General features: G+C 38.4%; 1 protein-coding gene across 1 annotated transcript in view; it reads left to right on the top strand.

Moving 5' to 3' along the window:
* USH2A (usherin) overlaps window positions 1-24,810 on the top strand; it is a 570,592-nt gene that overhangs the window by 35,243 nt on the left and 510,539 nt on the right. Inside the window, exons 3-8 of the mRNA XM_050950274.1 lie at window positions 4,788-4,923; window positions 6,199-6,262; window positions 8,936-9,230; window positions 10,718-10,902; window positions 14,222-14,443; window positions 15,794-15,887. Of these exons, the coding sequence (XP_050806231.1) occupies window positions 4,788-4,923; window positions 6,199-6,262; window positions 8,936-9,230; window positions 10,718-10,902; window positions 14,222-14,443; window positions 15,794-15,887 (996 nt within the window). The remainder of the gene's footprint in view (window positions 1-4,787; window positions 4,924-6,198; window positions 6,263-8,935; window positions 9,231-10,717; window positions 10,903-14,221; window positions 14,444-15,793; window positions 15,888-24,810) is intronic.

Genomic DNA, 24,810 nt, shown 5'->3' with positions numbered 1-24,810 from the left:
GTCTTGCCTTCCTTTTGCACCAAATTATGTTGGCTCACAAGCCTTTTGTTTGTCTTCACACACCCCTTGTTCTTAAGGATGCAATTATTCCAGCCCTATTTGATTTGATTAGAGTGGATCTCAAGGCAGGCTAGAGCACTCCAGCTTCTCTTAGCCTCTATCAGTAGAGACAATTCACCAGGCATCCATTTAAGTTCATGATTACCTGTTTCTTCAAAATGGAAATAACATTCCATAATCCGGCAACAACAAAGTAATGTTTTGAAATCTGACACTCTCCAAACCGTCATTTGAAATAAACCTTACACAAACAAAATACAGTTAAAATCTGATAATTCCTGGTTTGAATGTTCTTGCGAATAAATCACTCGCATAAATAAACAAGAAGGTTTTTCAAAAAAGTTTATTCATTGTATTTATTAATGCAGTGAGCTATCAGGGCGAGTTTGAACATTATGAATGGATTGCATTTAATATATTTAAGTTAGAGAAATATGTGTATAAGGCAATGAAACTGGTATGTGGTTTCCTTTCCCGTGTGTCTGTCTCTCTCTGTTTTTCAGATTAAATTTTTGAATTCCATAAAATCAAAGCTAGAAGCCCGGTGCGTTATAAATTCTTTCTAATTTTGTGTAATTTATACTCTAATTCAGCACAGTCCTTAAAGAAAAATGCTCAATGTCTTCTGAATTACTAGGACTGGGAGACAGCCACTAAATATTTCTGTGAATATTAACTCAAATTTAACATGAATTGACAAGAAAAAGAATGCTTGCAGAAATGACTGTCTGGAGTGAAGACTGTCTGCACAGACATCTCCTAGTGTAGGGGAATCTCCAGTAGGTACAGAGTAGGTTTAGCTAGCACTCTTTGCAGTCACTGACAAAAGGGACAGATCAGGGGTTGGAAGGTATGTTGGAGGAATGTCAGAGGCCTGTTTGAATGTGTTGTGCTTGTTTTGCTAAAATAAGCTGGTGGATGGTCCTTTGGGGTCCATATTAGATGGTGCAAATTAGAGAAGCCCCCAGACTGCCCTAACGTGTTCAGAGCCTGGCAGAGAATCAAGGACTCATAACAGACAGCCTGATGCCATCACCTCCTCTCCAAATTTGGCCCCACATTTCAAACCTGTATGAATGATTATTTGTGGTAAGCAACTTTTAAATAGCCCAGGAAGTGATCTAAACTAGGGACTGACCATATACCTGGTGAATCTCCACAGTCACATGCATACACTTCATGTAAAATCACTATGGTCATGACAGAAAAAGGACAGTAAATCAGTGCATTTGGTATATTTTGCATTATCCTATGTTTAATGGGATACTATTTAACACATCAAGAGGGCTAACTTTCCCCAAACACTTTGCTATATACCAGGCACAGAGAGACTCTAGCAAGGGAGACCAGTGTATAACCATATACTTTACAACAAGGATTGGGTTCCTGTAGTGCAAACATTTATTCATATGTGTGACTTTATGAATAAATCACTTTTTGTATGAAAGTAGTAAGAGAGAATTTAAATTTAAACTCTGTACTCATCCTCTCAATCTGACAGAAATCTCACTTTTCTAGGAATGAAGACTAGGCAAAATTTTGTGTGGCTCAGAAAAGAAACAGTTGCAAACCTATATGACAAACACCCAGTTGCAACTAAGCCACAAAGCTTGAGCTCTAAATGTTGAGTATTGTATACTACAGGGGTCGGCAACCTTTCAGAAGTGGTGTGCAGAGTCAGTAATACATTTTAATGTTTTTGGAAGGTCTTTCTATAAGTCTATAATGTATAACTAAACTATTGTTGTATGTGAAGTAAATAAGGTTTTAAAAATTTTTAAGAAGCTTCATTTAAAATTAAATTATAATGCAGAGCCCCCCAGACGGGTGGCCAGGACCTGGGCAGTGCCACTGAAAATCAACTGGTATGCCATGTTTGGCATGCGTGCCATAGGTTGCCTACCCTGGTATACTATCATCAAACTGTTAGTGTTTAGTCTTTGGAGTAAAAGGCAAAAAATTGGTTAACCGAGGAAATTGTGATCTGCTCATAGTTATTCTGTGAACAGAAAAAGGAGGCTAAATTAATCTAGTAAAGTATTTGTTCACTTTGTTCACTCAGCTCTATAAATTAAAGGGATCTGTTTGCAGTGCTTCATTTATCAATAAAGTAGGGCTGTCAAGCGATTAAAAAATTAATCGTGATTAATCGCGCGATTAAAAAATTAATAGCGATTAATTGTGCGATTAATCGCACTGTTAAACAATAGTAGAATTCCATTTATTTAAATATTTTTGGATGTTTCCCACATTTTCCAATACATTTATTTCAATTACAACAGAGAATATATAGTACACAGCGCTCACTTTATATTTATTTTTTATTACAAGTGTTTGCACTCTAAAAAGACAAAAGAAATAGTATTTTTCAATTCACCTGATACAAGTACTATAGTGCAATCTCTTTATCATGAAAGTTGAACTTACAAGTATAGACATGTACAAAATAACTGAGTTCAAAAATAGAACAATGTAAAATTGTAGAGCTTGCCAGTCCACTCAGTCCTACTTCTTGTTCAGCCAATCGCTCAGACAAACAAATTTGTTTACATTTGTAGGAGATAATACTGGCTGTGTCTTGTTCACAATGTCACCTGAAAGTGAGAACTGACGTTCTCATGGTACTATTGTAGCTGGCATCACAAGATATTTACGTGTCAGATGCGCTAAAGATTCATGTGTCTCTTTATGCTTCAACCACCATTCCAGGGAACATGCGTCCATGATGATGATCGATTCTGCTCAAAAACCATCCAAAGCAGTGTGGATCGACACGTTGTTTGTTTTCATCATCTGAGTCAGATGCCACGAGCAGAAGATTGATTTTCTTTTTTGCTGGTCGGATTCTGTAGTTTCCACATTGGAGTGTTGCTCTTTTAAGATTTCTAAAAGCATTCTCCCTATCTCCTCCCTTTCAGATTTTGAAAGGCATTTCACATTCTTAAATCTTGGGTCAAGTGCTGTAGCTATCTTTACAAATCTCACATTGGTACCTTCTTTGCATTTTGTCAGTTCTGCAGTGAAAGTATTCTTAAAATGAACAACATGTGCTGGGTCATCATCCAAGACTGCCATAACATAAACTATATAGCAGAATGTAGCTAAAACAGAGCAGGGGATGTACAATTCTCCCCCAGGGAGTTCAGTCACAAATTTAATTAATGCATTATTTTTTTAATGAGCATCATCAGCATGGAAGCATGTCCTCTGGAAAGGTAGCTGAAGGATGAAGGATCTCGTGAATGTTTAGCACATCTGGCACGTAAATACATTGCAGTGCTGGCTACAAAAGTGCCATGCAAATGCCTGTTCTCACTTTCTGGTCACATTGTAAATAAGAAGAGGACAGCATTATCTCCTGTAAATATAAACAAACCTATTTGTCTTTGCGATTGGCTTAACAAGAAGTAGGACTGAGTGGACTTGTAGGCTCTGAAGTTTGAGATTGTTTTGTTTTTCAGTGCACTTATGTAACAAAATCTACATTTGTAAGTTGCATTTTCGGGACAAAAAGATTGCACTACAGTACTTATATGAGGTGAATTGAAAAACACAATTTCTTCTGTTTATCATTTTTACTGTGCAAATATTTGTAATCAAAATGTACACTCTGATTTCATTTGCAACATAGAATACAAGATATATACAAAAATGTAGAAAAAACATCCAAAATATTTAATAAATTTCACTTGGTATTCTCTTGTTTAAGAGTGCGATTAAAACTGTGATTAGTTGCAATTAACTTTTTTGAGTTAATCACGTGAGTTAACTGTGATTAATTGACAGCCCTATAATAAAGTAAACTTTTAAAACTGTGTGCCAGATTCTGGCTCAGGTCTGGGTTTGATCCCCATGAATGCCCAGTTAGGCACCTCTGTGCTCCTGTGTTCTTGTCAGACCTACTTTTTTTCCAGCATACTATCCTAACACATTAATGCAACTTCTTCTGTTTACTTTAAATTGTAGATGGTAAAAAATAAAAAAGTAAATTATAGTTTTAAAGTCAGGGTTTTCTCATGGTTAGCACAAAGGACTCTTGAAATCTATGCACCACCTCTACCACTTTGTGTTTTGACCATTGGCTAGTCATTTAAATTCTTTGGGCCTTTTTTTATGCATCTTTTAAAGGAGGATGATATATCACAAGTGTGTCACATAATTAGTTAATGTTTTGTAAAGTGCTTTAAGATCCTTGTATATAATGTGGGAAGTAGTAATTATTATTTTAATTACTGTTCTGCACAGTGAAGGAAGGATACCCTCAGTACTCTGAGAAAGATGTGTTGAAATGTCCTCCCCATCAAGGAAAAATACTAATAGAATTATGGTGTGTGAAGCCCTAATCTTAAAATGAAGAAATACCTAAGTATTAAAGTAAAATTGGGAGTGGAGTGAGAACCTTGACTCTGCATTTCCTTGGTTGTGTGTTGGTTCAAGTCAGACAGACCCCTTAATATTTATTCAGTGTAGCTTTTTGTTTGTTTTGACCATTATGATACTTTTCTAGTCTATGTATCTGACATTTTTGTTAACTAGATTACTAATGGGAAGATTAGTTAGTAAATATGGAAAACGGGCCAGGAAATTTAAATGACATCAAAAAAGTTAAAAAAAATCTCCCTTACTTAATTCAAAATGGTTAATCAATAATAGATGCAATTAGTACAAAATTCAAAATGATTATTTCTAATGAACCTTTATTTGCCTCTTTATATATATCTTTGAAGGTTCACCACACCAAAATCAGTTTCTTTGTAGATGGTTTGGAGGATGACAACACTGCTTTTGATTCAAGAATACTTGGTGGACCAATTGCAGACCTTGCTGCTGATGGTGCACTGCAAATTGGGCAAAGTTTCAGCGGTAAGTTCTTCTGTATTTTAGCACTGTATGCTCAGCATTCAAAGTATTATATGCTTGATGTTTGTCTAAAACCGTGGTATGTAGCTCTGCAAGCTAATTTTCTGTGATGTAATGCATATTGAAAGGGTACAGAAAGCTAGGCACACGGCTCCATGCAACAAAAAATGCCCATTAGTAAACGGCATTCCTCAGAAACTTGGCACCAAGACAGAGGTGCCTGGATGATGGCATAATAGGTCATGGAGATTATCACAGCCAGGTAGATTTTTCAGCATGTTCTGGTATCTAACACAGCCAGCATCTCCCACTGCATTTCAGAATAAATATGCCAAATCTTGTACTTGTCTGAACTGTTTGTAGCAACTAGACAATTTTCCTTTCCTGAGCCAGGAAGAGAACTCAAGTTTCATGATGCCTAATATTCCTCTGCTTTCTATCAAATACTCATGAAAGCCACTTGCAAAGTGTGGGGTTCCTCAGCCTTTGCTAATGACTAGTTCACATAGATGGTAACTTACTACTGCTACCAGTCCTTCCTTTCAGACTGCATCATGATTTATAGAGCTGTACATCAGTCTACATTCAGAATTAGACAAATTCAACATCATTGTATGAACAGTGCAAAATCCGGGTACTGTTAGTTTGTCTCTCTCTTCAATTCTGTGTGATGATGAATTGGATCTGTGGACAAAATAGGTACCACTGATCAAGAACATATTGTAATTTGGAACTGACTCCTAAATATATCTGTGTCCATCTTAAACAGAGTTATTTTGTTATTGGGCAGCCAAGAAAAGTAATTTTCCATTCTACTTTTAAAAACTCTTAAAATATCTGGAAATGTCTCTGTCATTCTAACTTTTAAATACTATCAACCTAATGACTGTATAAAGGAAAGGAATATTTTAAATACTTTTTATCTTTATTTTATAAATTGATAGGTACAGTTGTACCTACTGTATCTCTTCTCTAATTAGAGGTGGCACATAGACTGGCTCATTACTTCTGTCTAATGAGCCGGTCCCTGTGCCACCTCTCTAATCAGAAAAGAGAGAGGTACAAAATGTTCCTATAAAGTTATTATAAATCATTCTTTTTATCAAATATTTAAGTCACTGCCCTCTATAGTTTTGTCCACATCCAAGATGGTTTCATTCAGGGGAGGTAATTGTGCAAGAGAGGTCACTGTCTGCTGAATAAAGGTGCTCTCAAGCAGTGCAGAGTTGCCTTCTGGTTGATGGAATTAGATTATTTATTTATATTATATTTTCATAGGTTTAGAGCAATTTGTTGGAAGAATGCAAGATTTTCGTTTGTACCAAGTGGCACTTACAAACAGGTAAAAAAAAACAAGACAAAAAAAACCCTGTTGTTCTTGGTAAAACCTAGGAGTATGATGAGGGAGAGGCAGAATACATAATGGTAAATTTGTTCCCAAAAATACAAGGATTTTTTGATATTTTCCTTAAAAGATTGTTACTTTTGTGGTCATAGTTTACTGGGAATGGATTCAACAGGACTGTTCGTATCAAACAGGCGAGATCAATCATGGGTGGAATGTTAGATATAATTGTGCTTTTCAGATGTTTTTAAAATATATACAGTGACTTCTAATACTAGATGGTCATACTGTGATATCCTTCGTGTTTATATGTTGTCATTGTTGCAACCTGGCCAGTACTCCACTGTACAGTTACCCAGTTTGTGGTGAGTGGACCGCATTGCTGTGTCACACATGCTCCCAAGCCAACAGGGTCAGGGTAGAGTCTAATCCCTTTTTTGTCTCTGGGTCTGTACACTCCCAGGCTCAGACTGCTGGTCTGAGATGCTTTCTTGTGACATTTGGCACCACTCAACCATTCTAGACCCTGAACTCAGTGTCTGAGACTTTCCAAGCAACCTCAGAAGCTTATACACACTCCCCAGAGCTATGGGTACTCCAGACTTCTAATTTAACTCCTCTGGGGACAAAGTGGCAGGTAAACTAGGAAAGCAGGTTCAGCAAAAACATTTCTTAACTACAGAAACTTTGCTGTTGAAGCCCTCAAGAGTTACAATCTTTGAAGACAAAAATCCTTAGAGCACAATCCCCTGGTTTGATCTCGCCCCTTCTTGTGAGTCTGAGATTTGTTAGTATTCCAGACTAGACAGAGACCTTTCTGCTCTCACTCTCCTGAAAGCCCTCCTTGCATGTGGGGATGGTCTGTCTCCTTGTCCAGAGCAATATTCCGCTCTGAAGGAGACCTTTGTATCTGCCATGTGTTTCACTGGGAAATTCTCAACCACGTATGTTCCACCTCCATGCAGGCCCCTCAATAAAAAGTCCATTACTCCATGCAGGTGAGCAACAGTTGGGGCACAGTCAAAGTTGATGGCCCCAGATTGCAATCTGGATGACTTCTCAGTGATGGTCCTGCAATGAGGTATCAGTCATCTTATTTGGAAAGTCAGCCATCTGGAAATATATTACAATAGGCTGCCCTTAGGCAAGAATAGACATGGGTGCAAGGCATAATAGAAAATGAGTTCATAATTCAATACAGACATATCTGTACACTGTCAAATCACATTGGCTGTATATTCTCAAGGAAATCCTCGCTGTTTCCCATGAAATAAAAATTAGATTAATTCAGCCAAATATACCATATTCTAAACTGTTTATCTGATTTTAAAAGATCCTTAACCCAGCATCCAATTTTGTGTGTATAGTGGCCACAAACAAATGAGCCCAAAATACCATGCCCAGAATTAACTGCAGGTGCAGATGATAGATAGTGGTGGACGTGATATACTTTGACTTTAGTAAAGCTTTTGATATGGTCTCCCACAGTAGTCTTGCCAGCAAGTTAAAGTAGCATGGATTGGACGAATGGACTCCAAGGTGGACAGAAAGCTGGCTAGATCATCGGGCTCAACAAGTAGTGGTCAATGGCTCTATGTCTAGTTGGCAGCCAGTATCAAGCAGAGTGCCCCAGGGGTCAGTCCTAGGACTGGTTTTGGTCAACATCTTCATTAATGATCTGGATAATGGGATGGATTGCACCCTTAGCAAGTTTGCGGATGACACTAAGCTGAGGAGGGAGGTAAATACGCTGGAAAGTAGGAAGAGGGTCCAGAGTGACCTAGACAAATTGGGGGATTGGGCCAAAAGAAATTTCATGAGTTCAACAAGGACAAGTGCAGAGTCCTGCACTTAGAACAGAAGAATCCCATGCACTGCTATAGGCTGGAGACCAGCTGCTAAGTGACAGTTCTGCAGAAAATGACCTGGAGATTACTGTGGAAGAGAAGCTGGATATAAGTCAACAGTGTGCCCTTGTGGCATACTGGGTTGAATTAGTATGAGCATTGCCAGCAGATTGAGAGAAGTGATTATTCCCCTCTATTCAGCACTGGTGAGGCCACATCTGGAGTTTTGCGTCCAGTTTTTGGCCCCCCACTATAGAAAGGATGTGGGCAGATTGGAGCGAGTCCAGTGGAGGGCAATTAAAATGGTTAGGGGACTGAGCACATGACTTATGAGGAGATGCTGAAGGAACTGGGGTTATTTAGTCTGCAGAAGAGAAGAGTGAGGAGGGATTTGATAGCAGCCTTCAACTACCTGAAGGGGGGGTCCAAAGAGGATGGAGCTAGGCTGTTCTCAGTGGTGGCAGTTGGCAGAACAAGAAACAGTGGTCTCAAGTTTGAGAGTGCAAATTTGTCTGCATAATTGGATGTTTTTCAGAAAATTCAGGTACTAACACTCAAGTGGATTAATTGATACAACTACTATAGACACGATGTCAATGCTATAATGTGTTTTAAGGAAAGTATTTGGATTAGTGATCAGAGTCAGGCATGATAATAAAAGAGAACTATTAATGGTGGTGTTCTAATCACATTTAGTGTGGTGGTTTATGATGGTGGTGGTTAAGGCTAGGGCTGAAATTTAATCTGTAATCATAGATGCACATAATTTCACTCATCTTTCCCTTTTACCCATGTACCTATTTACTTTTTTATGCTGTGACAGAGACATTTTGGAGGTATTCTCTGGGGAATTTCCTCACCTGCACACCCAGTCAGAATGCCGCTGCCCAGGCAGTCACCCCCGGGTACACCCTTTGGTGCAGAGGTATTGCATCCCTAATGGTGCAGATGACACAACTAACAACAGAGTGCTTAGGCTGAACCCAGAAGCCCATTCCCTGTGTTATATCAACGATAATGATATTGGGACCTCCTGGATTTCATCTCTGTTCATTGACACTGCACATCCGGACCATGGCGTTACTATCACAATAGATTTACAAAATGGACAGTATCAGGTAATGAGAAGGCTATGTTTTTCTTGTTTGTTTGTTAGTGGGGCATGAGAATGGAATGTAGTTGATGCTTCCTGATTTTTATTAAATGACAGCTAGGAGGAGGCTTAAAGTACACCAGTTTTCAATTTTAAGCAAGTTCAAACCTCTTTCTTTGAGCTATCCACAGTCACTTTGGTGGCCTGGAAGAAATTTCCTCCTGCTCATAATGTTGCAAAAAGTGAGCAGGTGCATTGTGTTTCTGGTTTCTGGCTTTTCTCTGATACATCAGATCTTGGCTAGTGTCAGAGGCACTGTAATGGAGTAGATGAACTAATGTTCAGCTCCAGTATGACAACTCCTATGTTCATTAACAAAACGTGCATTTTTAAGTTGCTTCACTACTGTAATTTTTAACTGTAATTTCTATTAAAACACAAGGGACTGATTTCATGCCTTCAGCCACTGGAAGATAGGTGCAGTAAAAAAAAGTCTGCTCAAGGGTGTGCAACAGTACATAACCATGTGAAATCTCTGCTTCATCAGGGACCTGAAGTTGGTTCGTGAAGCCCACAAAGGGGATGGACTGCTTTGGGTTGGGACAGACAGACCAACTAACATTTCCACCAGCATGGGTTCTGTGGAGTCCTGCTTGGAGTTTGGTGCTTCCCTCCAGTGGTGAAGGGCAGTAGCCTACTGTGGCCTGCCCTGGGGATGAATAGACCCCCTGATGAAACTGCCTCCATGAGAGCAGGCATTTCAGTTTGTGCCCCTTATATGCACAGAGGTGAATCAAGCCCAAAGTCTAATGTTTATAAAACTTATTCTCATTTGCTTTTTTGTTTATTGCCAGTTGAGTTTGCATGTTTGGGGTAGCAGAAGAGAAGAATATGAGGATAGATTTTTGGCGTAGTTTGTAAGAAATTTGTTCTCTATTTAAAAACCAATTTAAATATCTGTGAAATATTAAGACTCAATTGCTTTGGAGTATACATGTGGGAGTGCTTATCACAAATGCCCATACAACAGTGTGGTGGAGGAAATTTCCTTCTATGTCACAGATATTTGAAGTAGTTCCAGGCCGAAGGCAGGAAAAAATGATAAATTGGGTGGTCTTAAAATCAGAAAACTATCCACCACCTGTTTGGCAATACATAAGTATCCCTTATTCTTGTGGCCAAAATGTTGGTAATATCACAGAGCACGGACTTGCCATACAATGAGGTACTAATTTCAAATAGACCTCAAAAAGTAATGAAGAAGAATTGTCATGGAATGATTCCACTGCCTACCAAGGAGCAGTATAAAGAGCAGGTTTAACAAGGAAGTTTACTTTAACTCTTAAACCTGTCTTAGAGAAGGGGAGAAATATCTTAGATATACGGTGAACGCTATGAAATACGTTTTTTATATTACTGCATGTGGATACAGAAATTTTTTATTTGTATTCATGTTGATATGTAGCTCAAGCTGTTCTAATTTCAGTTCTGTATTTTGTTGTTCATTTGTAGGTGTTCTATATTATCCTTCAGTTCTATAGTCCACAGCCAGAAGCAATGAGAATTCAAAGGAAAAAGAAAAATGATTTAAACTGGGAAGATTGGCAGTATTTTGCTAGAAATTGCAGTATTTTTGGAATGGATAACAATGGCTCTCTAGAAAATCCAGACTCTGTCAACTGTCTCCAGCTTCCTAGGTATGAATAGATACTATCTATATTACAGATGCTTTTAACAGGTGTCTGACACGATTCATTTCCATGTTCCCATTGAGATAGTATCTTGAAATTTGATATGCTCATGTATTATGGGCTGCCGAGTACATAAAAGATCCCATATTTAACCTTTCCTTGGAGATCACCAAAAGGTCATCTGTCATTTTTATCAGATTTCAAACATTCAAGCACCTGACACAATTGATTTCCATGTTCTTATGGAGTAAGAATATTGAAATTTGGTAATTCATATTTTATGGGATTATTATCACTTAGTAAAGAAATTGAGGTGCACTGATAAGAGGGATAGAGAAGGGTGCTAGTTTAACTGGTTTTGAGCATCCAGTTAATCTAAAAAATATCACAGATGACTTCTGAGAGTGTCAGATCTTGTGTTGGAACTTAGATGTTTTTGTAGTGATGGACAAAAATCAGCAAGGGCAAAAGTGAGGACAAAGTCAGCTCTTTAGAATTACAGTGGATGTGAGAAACCATTCAAGAAATAGGGTACAAATTCATTTTCTAATTCTTTCAGCCTTTAAAGGCAAGAACACATTCTGTTTGGGGACGCCCTTTCAGAAACATATTGCCAGTCCTCTGTTTCACGGACTACTTTTTAATTTGCACAAGGCAAACTGGTTCTGCTTACAGCTATACCTGTCATAATGCACTAGCACTTGCCTGATTTCAGAAGCTAGTCAGTGTGAGGCCTGGTTAGTAGTTGGCTGGAAAACAATCTGGGAATACAGTACCAGGTGCTGTAGGCTTTTTCTGTTTCACATTTGCCACCTTGCTGAGGCTTTTAAAGTGTGATCATATTTCTCTGGGCTCTAAGAGTTCAGGATTCTAGGGGAAGCAGCATCTGGTCACTTGAATTGTCAGTTTTTAACAATGACTATTGAACATTGTTGCTAATCAGTGGGGGTGGGGAATAGAGAAAGCCAATTCATTAATTAAGTAAGCAAACAAAAGAGTTTTGATCATCTAAACTAGCTGTAAAATACCTTGTCCAACATTAAAACTAGGGTTGGAAGGATTAGATTTTTATTGGAATATGTCAGGGTGTTTTTTTTTTTTTTTTTTTTTTTTTTTTTTTTTTTTTTGCTGTATACACACACAAACTGACAAGGAATAGTCCTAACGATGATTATAGAAATTTACAGATAGGCAAACTAAGAAGAACGTGAGTTGAGAACTTACTAGAGTAAAAATCAGTGATTTAGACTTTTTTTGAATAGACTTGTTACAAGTGGATTAGCAAATGAATAGCAAAAACAGTTATGACTAGTTGATTTAAGGACATTTACTATATTTTACATTTATGTATATTTTGGCATGTGATATTGACAGTTTGGGTTTTAATGGTTTATAAAGCTTTAACTTTTTCAATCTCAGTGTCTATGGTCAGTAAATAATTTTCTGCCTTGCATCCCATAATTTCCCACAACTGTACAAAAAAAGTAAATGCTTAAACCCATAATTGTGGACAGCTGCAAAATCTAAACTGATAAAAAATTGATAAAATGTTTAAAATTAAACTGATATTATCTAGTAAAATTACAAAAAAAAATCTGCCAAGCCCAATTAAAACATAATTAGTTTATCTTCTTAAAACAAAAAGCCAGTGTATGAACTGCTGCCATAAATGTTTTATAATATAGTACTATTTCTCCCTTCAACTACATTGTCTATATGATAAAAGTGTATAATGTTGTGTATGACTGATGTACACTACACTTCATTTAAAAAAAAACAAACCAAAACCCTCTGAAAAGCCCTCTAAAGACCAATGTATATTCCGTATAGTCAAGCAGGCATTATGTGGAAGAGAAAAATTGGTTACTATATTATGTATTCTTTTTAAGGACAGGAAAACACCCACTGACTCCTTTGGAGAAAATACCATATAGCTCTAACACTAAACTTCTCAGTGAAACTATATAGATATATTCTATTCTAGTATTTCTTTGGATATTGATCATCCAAACCCATTCTCTGGTCACTTGGTGCTATTTCTGATGACATGTTAATTTGCGATGTGTACTAACTTGCAATTATACACACTTGGAGCCTCATCACTGATGACCAAACAAAAAGGGGATCTGTGCTAGGGGCAGAAAAAATGGATGAGGAGCAAGAATCATAGAGAGTTACAAGAAATGGGTAATAATGGGTTGCTTGGAGATCAGTTTGTGGCCCTCCAGCCATTTTCTGTTGAAAAGCTGTAGCATGGGCCCATGATTTGTGTAGGGGTTCAGCGAAGTCAATAGGACCGCCACTGAGACTCAAGGGTCTACACTAGCAGAGGATTTCATTGCAGGGTAGAGGCTTAAACTGGGAACTGTTTACAAAGATTCCTAGCAAGAGCTTCTAAGTTTCAAACAGCCCAGCAGTTTTCTGGAGGAAAAAACAATGCATGGGAATTTCATTTATCAAGTGCCAAGTTCTGCTTTTGGGTGCTTAGATTTTTAGAAAGTCCAAATTTGGGTAGGGGAAAAAGCAGTGTTTCTTCTCCATAGGTGCTGTCTACTTGCCAAACTCTGCAAATTAAAGAAGACAAAAATGAGATGCTGCTTAATAGTTGGTCATGAATAGGCATGCTGTGTAGGACTTTGCTTGGTTATGTCCTCTGTTGTTGAAGCTCAAATATTCAGCTGGGCTTGTTGGCTTCAGCTCCTATTGTGCCCTGCTGGGTTTCACTAAACTCCATGTGCTTGCATTTTTCTTGATTTGGGAGAGGGAAATAAGTTGTAGAACTCTACCAAGTGCCACCCACTCATTCCACCCACCTGTGCCACCAAAATGAAATGTCTCAGTAGTTTGTATAGGTCTTCATAGTGTGATTTGTGCCTCTGTTTTTTACATACCTTGATCAGCTGGGAAATAATTTAAGTGCCCACATTAATAACTATCACCACTGACCATTTGAGTTAACACCTTATAGTAAAAAGACCAGTTTACACCTCTGAGCCACTGTTTCAGGCCCCCTGCAAACTGGCGAAAACATTGCTGTATTCGTTTTCAAAGTTTTCTTTGCACTGATAAGGGCTAGAGGCTTTATATTTAAAATGAAAATTTATATTTTGGACCACAAAGTGGCAGTTTGGGGAAAACAGACATACAACATATGCCCGTGTATATCTTTTATTTGAGTTCTGTGTGTGGTTTCCATTTTCATCAGAATTTGTCCATTAGAAGCCATAAATGAAGTTGTGCTCATTTAATTAATGTCCTCTGTGAAAACACGAAGAATAGATAACCTGTAAAAATGTTTTCAGTTTGTCATCTCGTTTAAAAACAGATTTACTCCATACTCCCGTGGAAACATTACTTTCAGCATTCTTACACCTGAACCGAATCGTCGGCCTGGTTACAATGACTTCTATAATATTCCATCTCTCCAAGAGTTTGTAAAAGCTACGCAAGTGAGGATTCATCTTCTTGGCCAGTATCATACAACTGAGCCTTGGGTTAACTTCAGGCACAGATACTACGGAGTTGATGAAATTACAATCAGTGGAAGGTAGGAGTTATTGGAATGTCTTTTTTTCAGTTAAAGAAACTTCTGAACAATTGAAAATTTGAGGAAGATGTGTGATTAAATCATTAGACACCTTGAAGTCAATGGCTTTACTCTGGTTTTACTTTGACTGTGCAAAGTATCTGCCATAGCATTGGATCAGGTCCCACATGCCATTAAACATATTTTCTGAACATTTATCCAAATGCATATTTAAAATAATTAATTACTTTTATTACACAAATATGCCAAAAGGGTTTTTTTCTTGGAGTTACAAACTCTTCTAAACAGGGGCTTATAACTGAAATCCTGTCTTATGCTTTGCTTTTGTAGGTCTTCTAAGTTTCATTACACATTTCCAGATATGGCAAATTTAATGGTCTTAAAAACGATCTACATTCTTTGTTTTTGCCACAGTTTTTTCCTTTAAAAAGGAAGCTGTTCTGAAAGTGTTGTATTATCTGTGACTGACAATTTTAATATGTATGTTAAGTATGCAATCTTGTTAAAGGACTAATTATGCCCTGTAAATAATATGCAAATTTAAGAGTGAAATAGTATCCAAAGGAGTATATGGTGCTGATTTTTGCGAACAAGTATTATATATGAATTTATATTTTGAAAGATGTGATCTCATTTTGGGAGATAACACCCTATCAGAGCTCACATTCATCTTTTATATTAAATTAATTTTCCTAATTTGTAAAATTTTGACTGTTTATTTAGATATATTATGATTTCTATTTCAGTTACTATGTCGGTGACTTTATACATGCACAGTCCTTTCTACTGCAGAGCTACGAGACTATTTCATACCTCAAAAAGAGTAGACTGCAGACTCAGTTCTGCGCTCAGTTACTTGGGTGTATTACCTATTGACTTTCATAGGAGGACTTGACTTCAGTGGAAGTAATTTTTTTTTAACTGAGGACAAAATGGGCCCTGTGTGTTTAAGTTCAATACATGAAAGATCTTTAAGATATTATGACCAAGTTATAAGATCAAAGAGTTAATACTGACAAGATAGGTGCTAGCTGTAGTTCAAATAATTAAGGCATTGTATCTGCATAGTATGTAATGAAAGCACGTAATGCACACTTGATAACTTAATAGTTGGTCTAGAAACGGTCCTGTCAATTTACTCCCCTGGAAAGCTGCATTTACTTGACATTTATAAATGTTGAATGGACAAGACATCTAATGGTTACTACACTTAAGAATGGTATTTTCTGGGACTTGGTTTATTCTTAACAAAGCAGAAAATTACCTTCATGACAGTGTAAAAATAGTGGAGAGATGTCTCTCAAATAATGCATGTTGTGTATTTTCTTTAATAGCTGATTTTGTTTGCAGGTGTAATTGTTATGGCCATGCTGATCATTGTGACACAAGTACTAAGCCATATAGATGCCTCTGCTCTAAGGACAGCTACACACAAGGAGATAATGTAAGTCCTACCATCCTGCATGTATTATATCTAAGTGTGGACCTAAAACAAAATTTGGAGGGGGGTTTTGATCCCTGAAAACTTGGAGCTTTTTTGGATCCCGTGTTTTGATAGGGAAAAGTTGAAAAATTTGGCTTTAGATCCAGGTATGGATTACAAAAAATTTTCATCCTCAAAGTTCAGAGGTGTTTGGGTTCAAAGATTTGGTTTGGCCTGTTGCAAGAATATCGTGAGCTGCAAAATTTGGATCCAGATCTAAATTTAGATTTTGAACATCTATCAAAGATTTATGGATACTTGGGATTCCTCTGAGCCAATTTCTGATTTTTATCTTATAGTGAAATACTTTACTGTAGTTAATTGCTGGAAGATTCTGTGTGGAGTCTAAAATGGAAATGTTTTGAACAACTCGAAGTATAAGTTAACAGAAAGCTGAGACTATACTTGCCAGTGTAGGCTTACTGCTTAGATATGCTCTCTGGACTATATTTGAAGTGAATTGAAGAACAGAATCTAAGCACTGGCCTTTTTAGAGGCTAGTTGAAAATGTTAATCTGCTCATATTTTTACAGTCACATATGACATTTAGATATTTTAGATGCATCTCTTTCTCTCCAACTGCAATGGACTATTGTTCTAGTAAGAGATCAGGGTTAATATTGCACTTTTGAATATTTTCCACATTTTTTCTTAAAAATTGGAATTTAGGATAAACCTGTTATATTTCTATTGGAACCAGAAGTAAAGCACTAATACATATATATATATATTTTATATATATTTTGTTTTTTTAAAAAAAGATCTGGATATATTCCAGAATGTCCTCAATTCTGCCATGTTCTTCTTACCATTAATAATAATGTTCACTAAACAGGACTTTTGTGAATTTTAATGCAGCCATTTGGCAAACTTAAGCCCTGATAATTTCCCAGTGTTCTTGGCATTGGAATACCCAGAGAGAATACCTTTACTGAAAATAAGAGTGTGTTAGGGGAAATTGGGGAGGAGGATACAGAATAATGCCCCTTCTAATATATTTTCTGTTTTCTTCTCCAGTCATGTGCAAGCTATATGAAACTGTAAAGTTGACTTCCCTGGGGGAGCCTGGGCAGATGGAATAAGAAAAAGGTGTATCATTTGGCATTTTTACAAGACTTTTTCATATGTGACTCAGCAAAAGCAGAGCCATCTGTTATATGCAAACTATTTATAAATACTTTATTGAATATTCAATAGACAGTTCTGCTTTGGCTGAACCAGATGTGTAAATTAAATAAACTAGCATGAGAAAAGCCCTGAATTCTAAGTTCCCCTGTTCCCATGCTGGATGCAGGAAGGGGGTTGAAGAAAGAGATATGAAGATTACTTTGTCACCTTGTGCTTTCTGGACTCTGGGACTGTGGGCGGGCCTGCCTGGTCCAGGAGTTGGGAAGGTAGCAGCTCAAGACTCTTGGGGAGGAGCCAGTGATTTTTCCTTTCTCTAGAAACCCCTCCTTCATGAGTCTTCACCTTCTCCATTGAGAGTTTCTGGCTCTGTGTTCCTGAATAAAAGTCTGCTTGGGCCTAATTTTAAAGCCCGGCCCAAACCCACCTAGATTACAGCCAGTCTGAACCTGACCCAAGCATGTTGGCTTGTTTTCAGACTAGACTCAATCCGACCTGATCCCAGCACCTGTAGTGGGGTCCTGTTGGTATTGGGTTGGGTTGCAAAGGTCTAGCTGCTGGCTCAGACTTCATTTTGTTTTCTCTGCAGAGTCCCTGAGGGCTAATTATTCCCTGGCCCACCAGCTGCTCCCCCGTTCTCCTGGCCCAGCATTGCTCACTGTAGAGCAACCTGTTTCCCATGAACCTGTGTCAGCACTGCTGCCAACACCTTGTCTTTAGGTCTTGGCATGGTGGGGCTTTCTGGCTCCCCATACCCAAAATCCATTTCTGGATGTCTCCTCCGTGCGGATTGATGACCTGGCAACTATATGCCCCACTCTTGCTGCTGGCTGCCTCATTGTGCTGTGTGTGTTGCAGAATGAGAGGTGCTGCAACTTGTTGGCAAGCTCACCCTGCAGCACACCCTGCTTAGTGAGGTGGTGGTGGCAGCTGGTAGGAGTGGGAAAAGCAGTTACTGCCGTGTCAATCCCATGGGCAGAAGAAGTTGAATAGAGACTACCTGACCCAAGCCTGAGAGTGTCAGGTTGTTTTCATACTTGATTCGACCTAATTCCAACACCTGTAGTCGTGTTCTGTTGGATTAGGGTTGGGTTGCAGGAATATGTTCCTGAGCTTTCCCTCAAACCTGGAACATGCAGGAGAGGTGGGCTGCTCTGGGAGCTGAGTGCAGGGAGAAACCAGTAGAGAACTGACAGTAGCTCTGTGCGCAAGGAGAGGGCTGGTGGCTGTGGGGAGTAGTCAAGATAATGTGAGGCTCTTGGGCTGCTCAGTGAGGGATGTCTTACAGACCTTGTAGAAGGAGAGGGCTAAGTAGGAGAAAGGTCCTATTTGGTTGAAGTGGGAGAGTTTTCTCAGCTCATATTCCTTAGTGAGGAACTTTATGAATGAACAGTCTCATCTTTAGCACCATAAGGGATATAGCCCTGTATCAATTTGTGCTCAGCACTGACATACACAAATAATTTGTGTTTGGTTCAGTCATTTAGACCTCCAACTTTCTAACATCAATTGCTCAAGCAAAATTAGAAAGCTGATGAGTACCCTGCCAAACTCTTTCCTTCACCAAAATTTTTAAATATTTCTCCCTCATAGCTTTGGGTGCTTAATGTTTCTCCTTTTGAGTTATATCATATCTGTAAACTTCTTTAATAACTTAAAGTGGTGTTAATTGAAACCCACTATATCCTTTTTTATCACTGAGTTTCCCTAAAGCTAGCCTTAGGATAGCTCATATCATAATAAGCACATTGCCAGCATACTTTGTGAATCAGGGAGTAAGAACTTTATCCTCTCTCTGCCACATGATGAAATCACTCATCTATGATAAGCACTTGCATTAGCCCTTTCTTTGAGATAGGGCTGTAGGCTATCAAAATCATCAAATATAGTGATGTTGTAAACTCTGAAAAATTAGTGGGCTGGGTGTGTGTGGGCTTGCCTGTTTTTGTAGATTAATACAGAAACAGGTACATTGCCATACATATTGTATTACAGGGACATTGTCAGCTTGAAAATCACATTTCTTTCCAAAAATCCCAAACTACTATACTAGTAAGTAATCCCATAAATAACTTTAATTGGAAGGTATTAGATTTTTTTAAATTCTTTTTCATTTCATTTACACTGTGTATTTGACAGCACTCTGTATAATCAGTTGCACTGCTTTTTTGCTTATACACATACCTCCAAAATGTGAGGGATGTTACTCATTTCAATCCCAAAGTTACCTCATTTCTACACAAATGTGGTGTTCCCTTCCATTTTATTGTTGAAAATTAACCTAAAAAATAAAGAATTAATAAACTGCTCTTATAGAAAGAGCTATTTATTCTAAAGGAAGAGTCCCACTGCAATTTTTGTGTTCATGATTTTTGGTCTTTGTCACATCGTGTGTACAATGGTCGACAAACTTCCCCTGGGCCTGGAAAGTTTGACAGTAACAGCAACAAGCAAAGATGAAACTGAATGGGCAGCAAGAAGCAGAGAGAGAAAAGGTTGGGGTGGGGTGAGAGGTTTAGCCTGAGTTCATTTGTCGTTTTGCTCTCAGGATCACTCCACAGATCCTTCTAAATATAAACTGAGGAACAGAGAGCCTTTGTAACCATTTTTTAAAGTAATTAAAAATATTAGCCTCTACTATTTAAATGGTAATCTATCAGAAAACTGAAGTTTTTAAAGTAGTCATTTTAAAAAAAATTCAAGTTGGCAGTGTCCCTTTAATTAGAACAAGCACTGTGAAATGTGACTTTGTAAGGATTAATTATAAATATTTAATAAGATCTGGAAGTTCACCAGCACTCTAGCAAGACCTGCAATACCTTGTGAAAACAAACCAAATACATATTAATGATATAACTGCCTTATCAGATAACTTTTGTCATTGTTAATGGACTGTTTCAGTGGGTGTCACATTTTTTTAAATTGGCTTGAGTGCGTTGTGGTTTAAATTAACCAAATTCACTCAGAGAAAAATAAATGGGGTTGTTTAATTATATTTTTTAATTCTTTAACAGCAATATCAATATCTACTAAAGATGAACCAACATAGAATTGGTTATTTGCAACTCATTATTCCTTTCCCTGATTTTCATGGGGAATTTAGATTAACGAGATCCAAATGACTCCAGGTTTTGAGTTTGTAAGGCAAAACACACAACTGATGTAATGCAAAACCAAAATCTACCTCTGTTTTTTACCATCTCAGGTATCTGTACACTAGTGGTTGGAACCAAGAGCGTGTTTTTCCTCTGTGTGGTTTACTTGGATCATAATGGTGGATATAATACCTGAATATGAAAACTTTAGTAGTCCTGTATTTGATACTACCATTGTTTGAAAATAAAAATCAGATCATAGCCGTAGAGTTAGTGTTAAGATGGTAGATATGATACTCCTTTCATTCAGGTTTTACACCATCATAACTCTGTTGACTTCAGCAGAGGGTTGCAGAAGCTGCTATAACATTGAGACTGCAGCAGTGGTTGCAGAAAGCTCTGTGGCTTGTGGAAGAGGATTTGGATCCCCCCGGGCTGTGCAGCTAACTCCTGCACAAAACTCATGTACTCTTTGTACGGGTGTCAGGATTAATTCCACAGGTAGATGTCTTCTCTTTGTATTAAATCCCTCCATGCAGACCTAACATAATGCAATAAAAGCTGTGTTATCTGACACTTTATCAACCAGAAAGCTCTAGAAACCGACATTTCTGATATCTCAATACAAATCTTCAATCTAATAACCAGGACTGATGCTGAAGCTATTCAGGACCTGAGAATTTCTGAGAGCAGCCGGACTATGCTCGATTTAGCCGAAAAGAGCCAAATATTGTTCTTTCTGTTTGTATCTGCCATTGTGATCGGTCGGTTTATTACTTGGTGTATTGTCCTGTGTTTATCATTAAATATCAACACCACCATACCATTATGGCATCCAAAATACCAGCAAAAAGCAAAGGAGAGAAGCGTAACTGAGTTGTACTGACATTAAAACAGAAAATAGATATTTGTACACATCTTGAAAAGGACAAGAGTAGGAATATTTTGATGCAACTGTACAGTGTTGGCTCATCCATGATATATGACATCAAGGATCAAAAAGGAAAATTGCTAAAATTTTTTGGTAGTTGTGATTCTAATAAATCTGTTGAACAACGGCGTATTAGAGCAGCTAGGCAGTGTTTTATATGAATGGTTTTCACTGAAATGATCGGAGGGTGCCCCTATCTCCGACTCACTGGAAAGGTGAAAGATTTTCATAAGCAAATGCAATTGACTGATCCGTGTGCATTTTCTGATGGATGGCTTTCATGTTTTAAACTTCGTCATAGCATTAGAAAACTAGATCCAGTGAACAAAAATTGGCTGACCATGAAGCTGCAGAAAAATATTGTTCAGCAATTAAATTTCTAAAAAATTTACATGATCTGAGCCTTGAACAAATTGATGAAACTGGCCTATTCTGGCGATTCTGGCCAAATTCTACCCTAGTAGGTGCAAGTGAATCTAGTGCTGCTGGTTTTAAGCAGAATAAAGACAGACTAACTGTTCATGTATGTTAATACTGAAGGCTTGCATAAAATAAAACCTTTGGTGATTGGAAAATATAATCGTCCTAGAGCTTTCAAAACCTGTTGTTTACAAAGTGCAAGGTAATTCATGGATGGACACATTTTTTATGATTGACTTCATCATGTTTTTGTACCTGTAGTGAAAGAACATTTTAGAAAAATAGGCTTGCCTGAAGATAGCAGAGCTATTCTATTGCTAGACAGAGCTCAACAGAGTTAGTGTCTGGTAATATTTTCACTGTCTTCCTGCCTGCCAATGTTACTTCATTGATTCAACCTATGGACCAGGGCATCATCCAGAACAGGAGTGGGCAAACTTTTTGGCCCGAGAGCCACATTGGGATTGCAAAACTGTATAGAGGGCCGGGTAGGGAAGGCTGTGCCTTCCCAAACACCCTGGCCCCCACCCCCATCTGACCCCTCCCACTTCCCACCCCCTGACTGTCCCCCTCAGAACCACTGACCTATCCAACCCCCCTTGCTCCTTGTCCCCTAACCACCCCCTCCCGGGATCTCCTGCCTCTAACTGTCCCCAGAAACCAACCCCCATCCAACCTCTCTGCTCCCAGTCCCCTGACTGCTCTGACCCCTATCCAAACACCCACCCCATGACAGGCATCTCTGGGACTCCCATGCTTCTCCAACTCCCTCCCCCCAGAACCTCCGCCCCATCCAACTGCTCCCTATCCCCTGACTGCCCCCGGGGTCCCCCTTCCCTTATCCAACCCCTTGGCTTCCGTACCATGCTGCTCAGAGCAGCATGTCTGGCTGCCACGCCATCCAGCCGAAGCCAGACACACTGCTGTGCTGCTCGGCAGTAGCACGCAACCCTGCCCCCCAAAGCGCTGCCCATGCGGCGATGTGGCTGCGAGGGAGGGGAGGCAGCGGGGGAGGGCCCAGGGGCTAGCCTCCCCAGCCGGGAGCTCACAGGCCGAACAGGACAGTCCTGTCTGCTGGATCTGGCCCGTGGGCCATAGTTTGCCCACCTCTGATCCAGAACATGAAAGGTTATTACAGAAGAGATTTCTTGAGAAAGCTGATCAATCATGAAGGCACTATACCGGACTTTCAATCTTGTTATAACATGAAAGATGCAATTTTTAATGTTGGTTGTGCCTGGAATTCTGTTAAAAGTGACATATTAAGGAGAACTTGGACAAAATTGTGGCCTAGTGTTACGTTTGCAAAAGTGTCTTCTGATGAAGATGAATTTGAAGGCTTTAAAGCAAAAGTTAGAAAAAATACATTAGCACAAATTCTTGAAATGGTGGATACTCCTTCACACCCAATCAACAAACTTCCTGAAAGTGAGACAGAAGAGTGGGTTGAAGCGGACAAGGAGGTTGAAGTGACACATACTGTTAATGATACAGAAATAATAGAGAATGTTTTGAATCCTGAAAAGTCAAAGCACACTGATAAAGACAGTGAAGAAAAAGATTTTAATGAAGAGGACAAAATAACCTGGAGAAAGACTGCTTCATCTTTTGATACAACAGTTAAATTTACAGAAAGACAGCCATGTTATATTGCACAGGAGGCTATGCAATTGCACATTCTGCCCTCCACTTTTATGCAAAAGAGGCAGAAGACAAGTAAGCAAGCTAATATCAGGGATTTATTCAAAAAAGCAGCTTCCATGGGGTGTCATAGGGTCATTACAGATTCAGCCCAATCTCCTACACCTTCTACATCTACAATGATAATTGATGTTGATAATGATGACCCTGAGGCACTGCAAGATTCTGACAGGCCTTCTGAATCATCAAAAAAGTGTTCAGTATAGTTTTAATGTTAAGTGTATTCTTAGTGATCTGGGTATATGTCATGCGCTGGCCATAATGATATGTAGTGTTATAAGATAACTTTACCTGTATGCACCTAAGTGCTTCAAGAAACCAACCACTCTGCAGTGCGGTACTACTACTGGGTTGGTGAGTACCTGTTATTCTTTTAATTGTATTCTAATTCTCTGGAAATTGGTATTCCATTGTTAAGTATAACTTTAGTTAATTGGAATTTTTGACTAACTGGCAACTCCCATTCCCCCAACATGCCAGATAACAAAGCTTTTACTGTATTTCTGGGTAAATTTTCACTCTTTTGCGGGCACAAATTATATCTGTATTTTTGAACCCACAAAAAGAGGTGTTCAGATCTTGTTACACCTCTATCTAATTATTGTGCTTTGGATATAAATCAAGTAGCTGTAGGGTGAACTATTCATGTGTACCCACAATTTGTTTTATAGGCATAAGTTTTGTGAGAACAAATAGCACTGCAAACAAGGTGACTGAGGCTTGAGCTTGCAACACAAAATAATAGTAATAACTAAAGGACTGCAAGTAAGGGAATATATGAAAATTGAACGATTTTTGTTGAACAAAAATCTGAGATCCTTTGAAAATCTCCTAACATATGACAGTGTGCCTTTGCCACATTTACACTTGTTACAGCTAAAGTTACCATCTTGAGCATATCTGCCATATACATCTGGATGGGTGTTGCACTCTAAAGCAACAAAAGACATTGAAAATCAAATAATTTATTACAGATGGAAATTGTCATTAAACAAATCACTTGCATCTAGTCCTTATCTGAAATGGATCGGTCTAGTTGAGTTTCCAGACACAATTTTTTTTTTCCTTTTTAGAGAGTTTTGTTTGGGTTGAAGACCCATTTTGATGTGAAATTCGGAGCAAGGAATGCTTCCTTATGAGTCATTTGCACATGTAGACCTAGCAGATTCTGTAGAGGAAACAAATATCTACATCTGAGGGGGACAAAAAAATCTTTCCTGGAAGAATTTTAAAATTCTTCTGAGCCACTGAAAGGATCATCAATTACCATATGAAAAGTAATAATTTACTTCATAGAACACCTATTTTCAAATTGCTGTATGAACCAGTGTTAACTAATTTTTACAACATCTCTACCATGTAGATTAGGAAGTACCCTAAATTTAAAGCAGAAACTGAGGCGCAGAGAATGAAGTCCTGATCTTTCAAACATTTACATATGTGGGTAGCTTCACAAACATGAGTAATCTTACGTCCAAAGAAATGTTTGGACCAGCAGAACATCATATGAAAAACTGGAACTGTCCATGGGAAAAACGTGGCCCTTGATCACCTTAGCTTTACCTTGCCACGCACAGAGACTCCTTTGAATTGGTCACAGCTGAACATTAGA

Source organism: Gopherus flavomarginatus, chromosome 4 (assembly GCF_025201925.1).
Source record: "Gopherus flavomarginatus isolate rGopFla2 chromosome 4, rGopFla2.mat.asm, whole genome shotgun sequence".
Classification (NCBI taxonomy): domain Eukaryota; kingdom Metazoa; phylum Chordata; order Testudines; family Testudinidae; genus Gopherus; species Gopherus flavomarginatus.
This window is presented reverse-complemented; position numbering and strand designations above follow the sequence as displayed.